The sequence below is a fragment of the Danio rerio genome, chromosome 2 (genome assembly GCF_049306965.1).
Source record: "Danio rerio strain Tuebingen ecotype United States chromosome 2, GRCz12tu, whole genome shotgun sequence".
Taxonomy (NCBI): domain Eukaryota; kingdom Metazoa; phylum Chordata; class Actinopteri; order Cypriniformes; family Danionidae; genus Danio; species Danio rerio.
Genome location: NC_133177.1, coordinates 23,940,460 through 23,952,643, shown reverse-complemented (window position 1 = coordinate 23,952,643; position 12,184 = coordinate 23,940,460). Strand labels below are relative to the sequence as shown.

At 37.3% G+C, this 12,184-nt stretch overlaps 1 protein-coding gene across 3 annotated transcripts in view; it reads left to right on the top strand.

Moving 5' to 3' along the window:
• The window catches only part of LOC141378042 (nucleoprotein TPR-like), an 84,605-nt gene that overhangs the window by 50,281 nt on the left and 22,140 nt on the right, over positions 1-12,184 (top strand). For all 3 annotated transcript variants that reach the window (XM_073924918.1, XM_073924908.1, XM_073924913.1), the window contains 14 exons: positions 19-153; positions 521-661; positions 3,591-3,762; positions 3,842-4,014; positions 4,100-4,252; positions 5,665-5,781; positions 5,886-6,089; positions 7,306-7,493; positions 7,584-7,731; positions 7,950-8,087; positions 10,485-10,616; positions 10,726-10,856; positions 10,945-11,155; positions 11,236-11,382. In XM_073924918.1, coding sequence (XP_073781019.1) covers positions 19-153; positions 521-661; positions 3,591-3,762; positions 3,842-4,014; positions 4,100-4,252; positions 5,665-5,781; positions 5,886-6,089; positions 7,306-7,493; positions 7,584-7,731; positions 7,950-8,087; positions 10,485-10,616; positions 10,726-10,856; positions 10,945-11,155; positions 11,236-11,382 — 2,190 coding nt within the window. The remainder of the gene's footprint in view (positions 1-18; positions 154-520; positions 662-3,590; positions 3,763-3,841; positions 4,015-4,099; positions 4,253-5,664; positions 5,782-5,885; positions 6,090-7,305; positions 7,494-7,583; positions 7,732-7,949; positions 8,088-10,484; positions 10,617-10,725; positions 10,857-10,944; positions 11,156-11,235; positions 11,383-12,184) is intronic.

Below are 12,184 nucleotides of genomic sequence, written 5' to 3'. Positions count from 1 at the left end.
TTGTTTTCTTTCTGCCAGTCGCGGGCTGAAAACATCCGTAAGGAACGAGACATTCTGAAGCAGGTGGAAAACAGACTCAACCAGGAGAAAGAGTCTATCCTGACTGAACAGCGGAGCCAGAACCTTCTGCTCACCAACCTCAAATCCATTCAGGTATACACATCTCTGCCGACTTTATCAAAGCACGCTTTTTCACTTTGGCTTTGTTCTTAAAGGGATAGTTGACCACCACCCCCCCCCCCCCCCTCTCTGTCATTATTTACTCATTCTACACTTTTAAGTTAAACACAAAGAAAGAAATACTGAAAAATGTTTAGTCAGAACAGTAGTCATTGTCTTCCCTAGAATCTTTTGGTTCCTACTATGGATATTAATGACTTTTTTTTCCCCAAATTACTTCACAACTTTTGTTGTGTTTTGTGTTCAAAAGAAAAATATAATTCTTAAAAGTGAGTTATTGCTAAGGTAATGTTCAATTTTACATGCACTCTCCTTTTAATATATTTTTTCCATGTTATAGCTCACCATGGAGCGCTCTGAAACTGAGACCAAACAGCGCTACAATAATCAAATCCAGCATCTGGAAAAGGAGATCATCCAGTTAAAGAAGAGGCTGGAGCAAGAAGTGGAACAGAGACACGCACTGGAACGCAACCAAGATGTAAGCTCCTTCGTTTATTATGAATCATTTAGGGTTAATTAATCTGTCAACACCCATAAATATGGATGCACCGAAATTAAAATTCCAGGCTGAAATAAAAACAAAAAAGCCAGTAAAATTGGATCTACTTGGGCTGCATCAGAAAGAGCATAATTCTATACTATATAGTATGTTAAAAATTGAATGGGAGCTGGAAAGTTTATCCAAATTCATAGTTTTTGAAAAATGGTAGATGAGAAGTACTCTGATGACCTACTACTTCTGGTGAGATTCTGTACTGCGCATTGTGCTTTATGCCATTTATTTAATACCCAAATTAAATAAAGAAACCGAGATCCTCTCTTCACTATATTTCTTAGCTATAGTTTTGTTTAGGACCATCTTTTGTAATGTTTTTCAAGAAGTAATTAGATTCATAACTTATCATGAGGTTTTTTGATGGGTTCTGCGAATAAAGCTAATGTCCACTCCAGGAAGAAAATGAAGGAAAATACACTTTTATTAATAAAAAAGAATAAAACGAATATAAGAACAAAACAAAACCGTTTACTTTATTCTCCACTGAGAATAAACGGCCTAATGAGCGTTTTGCGTGTTTGACGTGCTTAATGTGCGTTTCACGCGAATCACTCGCAATCGCAAATCTGAACTTCAGCGGACATTCGCGCCACGTTAACCAATCAGTAGCTTGCTCTTGTGGGGGAGTGATTGTGACGTATCGCCTGTTGTCGGTGTCCCAAGTAAATCCCCCAGCAGACACAGACAAGAAGTTCATTAAACTGGGCTGGGCTCAGTCAGAAGCACCGCTGAAAACCTCCATCAGCCAGGTTCAGTTTCTGGAGGAGTCTATGAGCTTAAAGAGCTGGATGCACCTCTGAAAGGATGTAGTGGACTCAGACATGGCTCTAAACGTATCGACGCTGTTTATCATCCTACATAAAGCACATAAACACTGGTATTTTCTTCATAAAATCCATGTTAGCCCTTTAGCTATGAAGTTAGAGTCACGGGGCAGACAGAAGCCCTGCCCATCACGCGAATCCGCGTCTGTTCTGAAGTGAATTTGACGCGCGAATGAAGCAGGGTTTGACGCGCGAATGAAGCAGGGTTTGACGCGCGAATGAAGCAGGGTTTGACGCGCGAATGAAGCAGGGTTTGACGCGCGAATAAAGCAGGGTTTGACGCGCGAATGAAGCGAGTAACCTCAAATGTTCACGCGACTATTTCCGCGTCTGGTGTGAACACAGTATACAGAAGTCTGTTTAAGTGCGCTGCTGGTTTGTATGTTCAACTATCCCTTTAAGAAAAAATCCAAAGTGAAAAAGCGTGCTTTGATAAAGTCGGCTGGGATGTGACTGTAAAAGCTAATGGAATGTTATCTGACCTCAGCCTTGGTCAGTTTCTCATTGGCCTCCCTCAGGTCTTGAGTCATTGTGTGAATGATTTGCTCATGTCTCTGATGGGTGGCAGACATCTTTTGATTCCTCTCCCACAGGGCTTTAGTCTCTCTTCGAAAGCCATTCACATTCTCCTGAAGCATATCATGTTTTAAGCCATCAATGTTTTGATATACATGAGTTTAACAAAATTTTGATATAGACCAATTTGAGGCATGTAAACAAAAACAATGGTTCCAACACATTTCTTGTTTTACATTTTTTTTTATTTCTATAGCTTCTGAGAATCCAAAAAGAGCAACAAATTGAAAAATAATGTTATGAAAGCTGTTTTAACAACAAGTTATGATTGAATTGCCTCTTGTTACAGTTATTAAATAGTTTGATAACAAGCAAGAAATATGCAGTGGCCAATGACATCACAACATTGAAATGGTCAATACTTGAGTATATCTCAAATGTTAATATGGAGAAGAAAATGTCTGTTGGTTCTGAGTAAATGCACAGCAAAGCAATAATCACTGTTTGATTATACTTGAGCACATCTCAAAAATGTAAATACAAAGACATCTCTTTGTTTTCCAGAGCTGAGTAGTTACTCTCTAGGGTGATGCACATGAATAAAAACAAAGCAAAGTGCTTCTTCTATTAAATCAGCATTCAGGCAGTCTTTTAGGGGTCTTGTCCTCCAAGGCCATAGCTTCTAACTGGCAAAGAATATCTTCCTCTGAAGATAAAGCTCCCAGGCTTTTCGGTTGATATAATTGGTTAAAAGTGTCATAATTTCTTCCTTTATGGTCAGCAGAAAACTGACCCACAGCAGTACGTCATCCTTAACCTCTTCGAACTCTGTCGAAAGCATCTCTTATGTTTCTTTTCATTGCTTATAGCTGGTTTTGCAAGTATATGAGTATCCGAATATCTAAGTAAAGTTTTGTATCTTTTACAATTAATGTCATTAAACATCCAGACACCACAGCATCTAAAGGACGCTGTACTATCCCATTAGGCCCTGAGTAATATGAGTGAAGGGGTCAAACTGACGCAAGTTATAATGACAAATGGCAGATGTAGTGCGTTTGAATTTCATTCATATCATATAGAACATACTTTTCTAAAAGTCATGTTGTAAATTCTAATTTAAATGTTGTACGTCCTCGAAGTAGATGATTTTGGAAGCAGCAATTGAACGAGTTGTACAGTGTCAGTTTATCAGCATTGCCATAACAGCACTGGCGCTGTTGTGAACAGCAGGAACAAGTGCATAGAAATGTCCCATCGGTGCGTTATTTGAGTGGAATTTGCTGCTCTGGTGAGCTCAAGCAGTTCATGAAGATACAAGTATACATGTAACTCAGTGTTATATCCACAGAGTGGACTATTGATCTATTTTGACTGTGATATGAATGCATTTCATAAGCACAGTGATGATTTTTCTCTTTCGGTTGAAATCTGAAAATGGCATTTTTGGCTAACAAATGCATGCCTACCCAGAAGACTTGTGGAAATAATTTCTTGTTTTCATTAACTAGACTCAGCTGTTGGAGGCTAAGAAGAAGCTGGAGTCGCAGACCGCACTACACCAGAAGACTAAAGAGCTGCTGAGATCTGCTGAACAGCAGGTGACCTCTTTGAGACAGCAACTGAACAACAATGAGAATCAGAGTGCAGCACCTAAGCAGCCTGTCAGGACATTACCCAGAGGTACACACAAAATAATGAAATATTGACTGTCAAATAAGTTCCAGTCCTGTATAAGTAATATTGTTTTTGTTATGTCCAGTTTCAGCTCCCAGCGTTCCTCAACAAGAGGCAGATGATCTTCGTGCACGTCTACAGCAGGTCGAGGAACAGAACTCTGACCTGAAAGAACGCTTGAAGAACACCACCACCAATGTAGAGCAGTATAGATCTATGGTGCTCAGCTTGGAGGAGTCTGTGAACAAGGAGAAACAGGTCATTATTGCCTTACAACCAGCATTATAAACGGCTAAACCACTATTAAAGTAGCCACCATGCTCAAAGATTATTCCTCTTTCAGTTGGCTGAGCAAGCACGGACCTCCACTGACAACCAGCTGAAGATGGCTCGGGAGTTGAATCAGCAGCTGGAAGCCCGTTTGGTGGAAGCGGAGAAGGAGAAGTTGGAGCTCCAGCAGGAGAAGATGAAAGCTGTGGATAGTGTTGAAGAACGGGTAAGGAGCACAATTGAATGGCATGTCCATGTTTGCGACTTGCCTGAATATAAATCACAATTGTGTAATTTAGCCACACCAGGGTGTTAAAAGTTGATGGCAAAAAATCTTGAGTCACCCTGGTCATACAGGTCTAAAAGTGGTTTGTAGAATTTTTTTTTTGGGGGGTAACACTTTGTGATAAGGTTCCAATAAATAATGTTAGTTCATATATTTTCTAACATAAACAATACATTTATAACAGTATTTATTCATCTTTGTTAACATTAGTCAATGAAAATGCTATTGTTCCTTGTTAGTTCTTGTTAACTTACTGTGCATTAATATTAGCAATCACACCTTTTAATTAATTTTAGTAATGCATTAGTAAATGTTGAACTATGATTAATAAATGCTGCATAAGTGTTGTTCATTATTAATTTATATTAGTAATTAATGGCTCATTTGGTTTATATATTTCCATTCAAATTTAAAGTACTTGTAGAGTGAGGGCAACTAACACATTTGTAAAACATTTGTTTAGTATAAGGCGACTATGGAAGAAGTTTCTATATATTATTCACTTTCTACATCATAGGTCTCAAACTCAATTCCTGGAGGGCCGCAACACTGCAGTTTTGTTCCAACACTAACCAAACACAGCTGATCCAACTAATCATGGTGTTCAAGACTACTAGAGACTATTAGGCAGGTGTGAGTTGGAGGGGGTTGGGGCTAAACTATGCAGAGCTGTGGCCCTCCAGGAATTGAGTTTGAGACCATTGTTTTACATGTTATCCTTTATAGACTACATGTTTGAACTGTCAGTTTGTAACACAAACATACATATATGGCAGCACATACACGCACATGAAAAACAAATAAGAGTGCACATTAAACCTTTGTTCAAAGATATAGTCATGCATATCCTCAAGCCAAACATAAGGTTGGTCTGTTAGATGATATAAAAAGTTAATTTTGCTGACTTTCCACACTTGGTTGAAAGGAAGGACCTTGGTTAGCCAAGTGTTGGAAGTTCCAAAAAAAGCTGAGATTCTCTTGGTGGTGAATCAGGTGGAAATATACTAATTTATGAATTTATATGATTAAAATAAATAATTGTATTTAAACTGTGTTGGGATGACCTTGCCAGATCAAATTACTTTACTCATTGTTACAAATCTTCCGTAACAAAACACTTCTGCTTTTACCTGAGAACTTCTTTATTTTTAGAAAACCTAGAAAATATTCAGAAATTCAACACCATTTTCAACAACACAACCATTAGACTGTTCTGAATAAAAAAAAAGTATTTACTGTTTTTTTTGTGCGTACATGCGTCCATAAAGTAATTTTAACCATACGTGACTTGGCAGCTATTCTTAAAAGCAAAGTTCTGAATATTGGAACCTTTTGTTTTGCCTGATTGACAGGTGAAGGAGCTGAAAAGGAGCATGACAAATATGCAGACTGAGCTTCAGGAAGCTCTGCAGAGATCTACAGCAGCAGTCACTCAGGAGCAGAAAGCCACACAGGACAGCAAAGTACAGGTAGATGTGAAACTCTTACACTAAATTAGCCAATCATGTCTTCAGGCATCTAATTGTAGAATTTCTTATGTTTACTTACCTGTGTCTTATATTTTTTGCTTCAGGCTAAGCTGGCTGCAGAGGCTCAGAATAAATACGAGCGAGAGCTCATGCTGCATGCTGCAGATGTGGAAGCCCTGCAGGCCGCCAAGAAACAGGGACTGCTTTTAACACAAAACATGAAGCAGCTCGAGGAGAAAGCTCAGAAAGCTGCATCTGAACTGCATCAGTACCGCACAGACTGGGTAATGCAGGAGAAGAGACTAAAGGTAAGACCTTGTGGATGGCAGAGGAGGAAGAATGTAAAATGAATGATGCAGAGTGATGCTAGTGAGCTTTACAGGCTCTCATAAATCAAATGCTATAATCAGGCTTCCCAAAAATGCCCAAAAAGTTGGATTTTAAAAGGTATATTCCAGACATTGAAACTCGTGGAATTTTATCTGTGTTTTGTCCAAGTCATAAAATATTCCAAGGAAGAAAAAAAATAAATAAAATATATATATATATATATATATATATATATATATATATATATATATATATATATATATATATATATATATATATATATATATATATATATATATATAAATAAATGAACTGATTTAACTATTCTTATCCAGTGCTACCCACACATAGACTTTACTTGGACTGGTGCCTAGGTATATTAACAGCCGCCCAAGTATATTTGGTGACATTTTTTGATTTATTTATTATTATTATCCTTACACTTTTGTATTTGCCCAATAAAAAATGGAAAATCTTCTCTGCAGAGAACCACAGAGACGCACCTTTTTAGGGACTTAAAAATGTGTGTGTCCAGGGTTTCTAAATCTCCTAAAATGTCTGGGATTCTGCTTTTGGTTTCGCTTTCTAAGCCGTCATTAAGATTAAGTGTTTTTCCATTACACTTTTATTTTAAGCCTGATTTACTTTTGCTTGGCTTTGCAGCTGACAGCGTGTGCACAGCCGTAAGATCGAGAGAAACATATAATTAATTCTCTGATCTAAACGACTCGGATAAACTTTTCTATTTACTCAGAGAGGACGAAATAACATCTAAACTCGTTAGAAATGTTTTTATAGATGTTTTTAGATGTATAATAAATATTGCTAAAAAAGTATTTTTTTAAAATATTTTTTTAATTTTTTTTTCTATTAAATCGCATGTAGGTAATTCGGCTACCACCTCAATTATATTTTAAACCTGTGGGAAGCACTGCTAATCTATTATAGTATAGTGTTTATTATATTATGTTGTAGTTCTATTGTACTCCATGTTTTATTTAGTAATGTTTTATCAAAATAACTTATTTGGCTTGATTTTATTTATTGGGATTGCAGTTTTGGTAATCAAAACAATAATTAAATTATGTATTTTATACAATTAAACAAAGTCTTGCTTTTTTGGTTGGGCTGTAGTTCATGACCTTTCCTTTTAGCACTATTTTATTTGCCTGACTTTTTTATTTTTATTTTTAGGAAACGCTTTCTAAAGAGCAGAAGAGAGCCGAGGAGCTGCAGAAGCAGAACACTTTGCTCCATGAGCAGATGGAGAACTTGAGCAGCAGGATCACTGCCTCAACCCAGCAGGAGACTGGAGAGAGCAGTCTGAACATCTCTCTGAACGAGGAGGGCAAGTCTCATGAGCAGATACTGGACATCCTCAGGTAAAACCCCTTTATCGACATGATCTTTAAAATGCATCACTGTATGTATGAGTAAGAGCTAGTGATGACGTAGACCCTCTTACCCATCAGGTTTGTCCGGCGGGAGAAGGAGATTGCAGAGACCCGACTGGAAGTGGCCGAGGTGGAGACCCTTCGCTACAAACAGCGCATGGAGTATCTGGAGTGCGAGCTGAAGGAACTACAGGACAGCCTGAATGTAGAGAGAGAGAAGTTGCAGGTCCTTAACGTTTTTTGTTCACCGTAATTGAGTTTTATAAACAGGAGCTCATGTCGTTTGCGTTGTGCAAGTTTAGATTTGAGGGATTAGATTTAAAATCTGCTTTAAGTTTTTATGTTTGGCTAATACATCCATTTGAATGTTTTTTTTTGTTGTGGTTGTTGTTGATTGTAACTTGATCTGATTTAAATAAAAATGCATTTATCTCTTTTCTTCAGGTGACAACAAAGACCTTGGTACAGCAGGAAGAGACGATGAAGAGGATGGAGAGCATGAGTGCTCTTACAGAGACCAACAAAATGCTGAAAAATGAGAAAAATCGACTGGAGCATGAGCTGCAGCAGACTCAGGCCAAGGCAAGTTCTTAAATGCATATATTATGCATCATTCATGAAGACTACTTTCTTGACTTGACATTCTTCGTAGGTATATAGAATTGAGTTAATTTTAAGAAAAATACAATATATTTAAAAATAACGTATCTCCTACTTGCAGTGTAAAAAAAAAGAAGGCAGAATCAACATGCCACCAGTGGTGGAAAGAGTACTGGAAATTTTTACGCTAGTAAAAGTACCTGTACTTGCGTAAAAAATTTAGTGCGAATAGAGTAAAAGTATCTGTTGTAAATATTACTCAAGGTATGAGTAAAAATTACACCTTTCAAATGTACTTAAGAGTAGTGAGTAGTGAGTATTACGCTGTGAATAGCTGATACTTTTACATGTAATTTGTACATGTGGGTGTGTGTGTAAACATTCTGTAGTGCATTTAGTTATTGCCCAGAAGGCACACAACATCATAAGATGTTAATATTAGGTTAGATTTAGGTTATGTCAGGTGACTAAAATTTAATGCTAGCCAGCGTCTAAGGACAACGATATTTTGAAGTTCAATAATGTTGTCAAATGACATTGATATTTGGTCGATTTTAGGTTGTTAGAAAGTGACCAAAATCCAACATCGAGCCATCATCTTAAACCAACGTCATATTAACATCAAATACTGACATTTCTTGGTCCGGTATGGCAACCAAAATCCAACATCTGATAGACATCTTAGTGGTAATGTCCACACAACTTCAAACTGTGTCATCATTAGACGTTGATATTTGGTTGGTTTTAGGTTGGACATTGATATTGGTCTGACTTTGAGTTCAGATGTCAACCCGATTTTCATTTCCAAAGAAAATGCAACATCCCCATGACATGAGGGCACAACGTCAATCTGAAGTCATGTTGACATCTTGTGCCGGCTGGGTGTTTTTGGACATAAACATACAGTAAACATCCGTGATCTTCTCATTAGTAACATGCATCTAAACAGTCTCTAGGTCAGGGGTGTCAAACTCAATTCCTACAGGGCCGAATCGCTGCACAGTTTAAGTCCAACCCTGCTCCAACACACTTACCTGTAGGTTTCAAACAAGCCTGAAGGACTCCCTTAGTTGGATCAGGTGTGTTTAATTAGGGTTGGAACTAAACTGTGCAGGGCTGCGGCCCTTTTGGAACTAAGTTTGACACCTGTGCTCTAGGTCAATGCGTGTAAAGATTTTGGACTTCTTCAACACTTTTAATGCTTCCAAGCAGTTTGCTGCAATTATAAAGCGCACATGTCTTGAGGTAGTTCCTTATGATGTGATTTTCTTCTATGTGCGATTTGATTGGTCAGGAACCACAGGACTGATTTTTCTAACCCCCATAGGCAAGAAACAAAGTAGTGACTGCAGGTTGAAGCAATGTAGTGAAGTAAAAGTACAGATGCTGCAATAAAAATGTACTTTAGGGAAAGAAAGTACATACAAACTACTTGGTACAAAACTAACTTGTAAGCTAATTACAATTTTTGAGAAAAACTACTCAATTGCAGTAATTTGAGTATTTGTAATTAGTTATTTTACATCACTGCATGCCACCATACAAATCTGGAAACTTCTGGAATCTTAAAATGAGTCCTGGTTAAGTAATTTAATATGAGTAAATGTAGTTTGAGAACAAGCAGTGTTGTCATGTCTTAACCCAGAAATTGCAAACCAGCAGGAGTGTTTTCAAATATATATTTTTTCTTTACTCAAATGGTTATACAGCAAATAAATGATCAATTTAAACTTCACTACCTCATAAGTAGGCCCATGTGGAATCTATTTGTGCAGAAATCTACAATTTCTTTAGCCCATTGTGAGTCTATTTATTCTGCTTTTATATAATACTTTCATTAATTTTAATGAATAACATGTAAATATTTATGATTTGTTTACAATACAGTTTCTAAAGTAATGTTTTCTGACTTAGTAGATTTATTATAGATACTTGCTTTGTTTACCAAACGAGTAGATTTAATTGGATTTGCATCGTAAATCTTAAATACAAGTTACAAATGTATGTTTTTTTTTAATTTAAAGTAGTCCATTTTTAGTTGCACTCAAAATCATTCTGCATAATTTCACAGATTTTCTTCTTTTTTTTTCTTTCTTTTGGCCCTACTCATAAGTGACAGTTCATTAGCTGAGCCATGGGCTACTTCCAACCTAAAATGTTTGAAATAAAAGTAAATTGATTGATTATTTTTTGTTAATTTTTTGCTTTAAGTATATTGATTATATACTTGTGTAATGTGTTTTTTTTTTTTTGCATTAAACAAATATCAGAGTAATCAGAGTTTAGAGTTAACAGTTAGGGTTACAAAAAAGAATAACACGTTTAACACCAAGTGTACACTATGCACATGGACTGTCATGTCAATGTTGTATATTGTAGATGCGTAAGCTCGAAGCAGACATCAAGCCTCTGCAGGAGGCCAATGGGGAACTGAGTGAGAAGAGTGGCATGTTACAGGCTGAGAAGAGGCTTCTGGAGGAGGATGTCAAGCGCTTGAAGTCTCGCACACAGGTCTCTCAATCTCTCTCTTCTGTATAATGAATGTAACAATCTTGAGACATGTTTAAACTTGACTGCTGGTCTTCTTTACCATATTGAACTGATTTGGTTGGTTTTGCAGCAACTCTTGAATCAGCAGAAGGACAGCGATCAGGAGGAAAGCAAGAAGCTTCATTCTGAGAGAGAGACTCATCTTAAACGCATCCAGCAGCTCACAGAGGAGACTGGCAAACTGAAGAATGAGGTGGCCCGGTCAGTGTGCAAATTGATTGAATTATAAACTTTAAAATCTGTTTTTGCTCTTAATAGAGGTTTTTAATATTCTCTACCTACCAAACAGGAGCCAAGCTTCAATCACCACGGCTCAGAGCCAAGTGCAGAACCTGCAAGACAGTCTGGGGAAGGTCACCACTGAACGAGACAGTCTGAAGAAGGAGCTGGAGGCAAAAACACTGGACATCCAGGAGAAAGTCAAAACCATCACGCAGGTCAAGAAAATTGGCCGTCGCTACAAAACCCAGTATGAAGAGCTCAAAGAACAGCATGATAAGGTATACAACAATATGTCAATTATTATTTTTTATCCTATTAAAGAAATCCTGTATTAATCAGTGTCTCATGAATTGGACAGATGGTGGCAGAGGCTGCTTCTAAACCAGCCCAGGAGCAGGAAGACCGTCAGGCCTCAGTGCAGGAGATTCAGAACCTGAAGAGCTCATTGAGTCAGACACAGAATCGAACCTCAGAGTTGGAAACTCAGCTGGACTGCATACAGAAGGTACTCTTTCATTTAAAGAGCCCCATTATTCATTAAAAAAGATCAGATTTTGGTTTTGGGCTTATACTTATATGCATGCAGGTCAGAACCACTTTCATTGTCTTATAATATGCATTTCTTTTTATTTATTTATTTATTTTTTTATTTACCCATTCCAATATGATTTGTCCAGCGATTTCATTGGTTCCTAAAATCCCTTCTTAGCTCAATGCTAATCTGCACTGATTGTTCTGATGACCCAGTCTGTTGCAATTTGGTTAACTGCATTCAGCGCAACACCGAGAGAAGCACCTGCCACACTTATCAACATTGTTGAAGCAGTAGATTTAAACATCAGCCGGATGTTTTCATTTACTTAGAGCCGTGTTGCACACAGCATGGAAGGTCATTTTCAAAAACCCATAATACGGGCTCTTTAAGGCATATTGTGCTGCTCTCAAGTCTAGTCAAGTGATTTTTGCTTTTTAAAAACAGGAAGCCTCTATTGGTGCTAGCTGGAGTTTGTTTATTCAAGTACATGAACCTGACCGTGTTTATCTTTCCAAACCCATAAAACTTTATTTATGCTTTTGTCTGGCTCTGCAGAACAAGCCTTCACTGACTGTGCATGTACATCACCCAATGGATGAGGCTGTTTATACTAAATAAAGTATAAAAAGAGTAAATGTCATGATAAAATAGTGGTAAAAAATAAATTAAAGCGTATAGTTGCCGAGTGAATACAATTAGAATTTAGTATGATTTGATTGTAGATAAATTTGGAAGACACTCATGAACATGTTTACTTTTAGTACAGTTATGT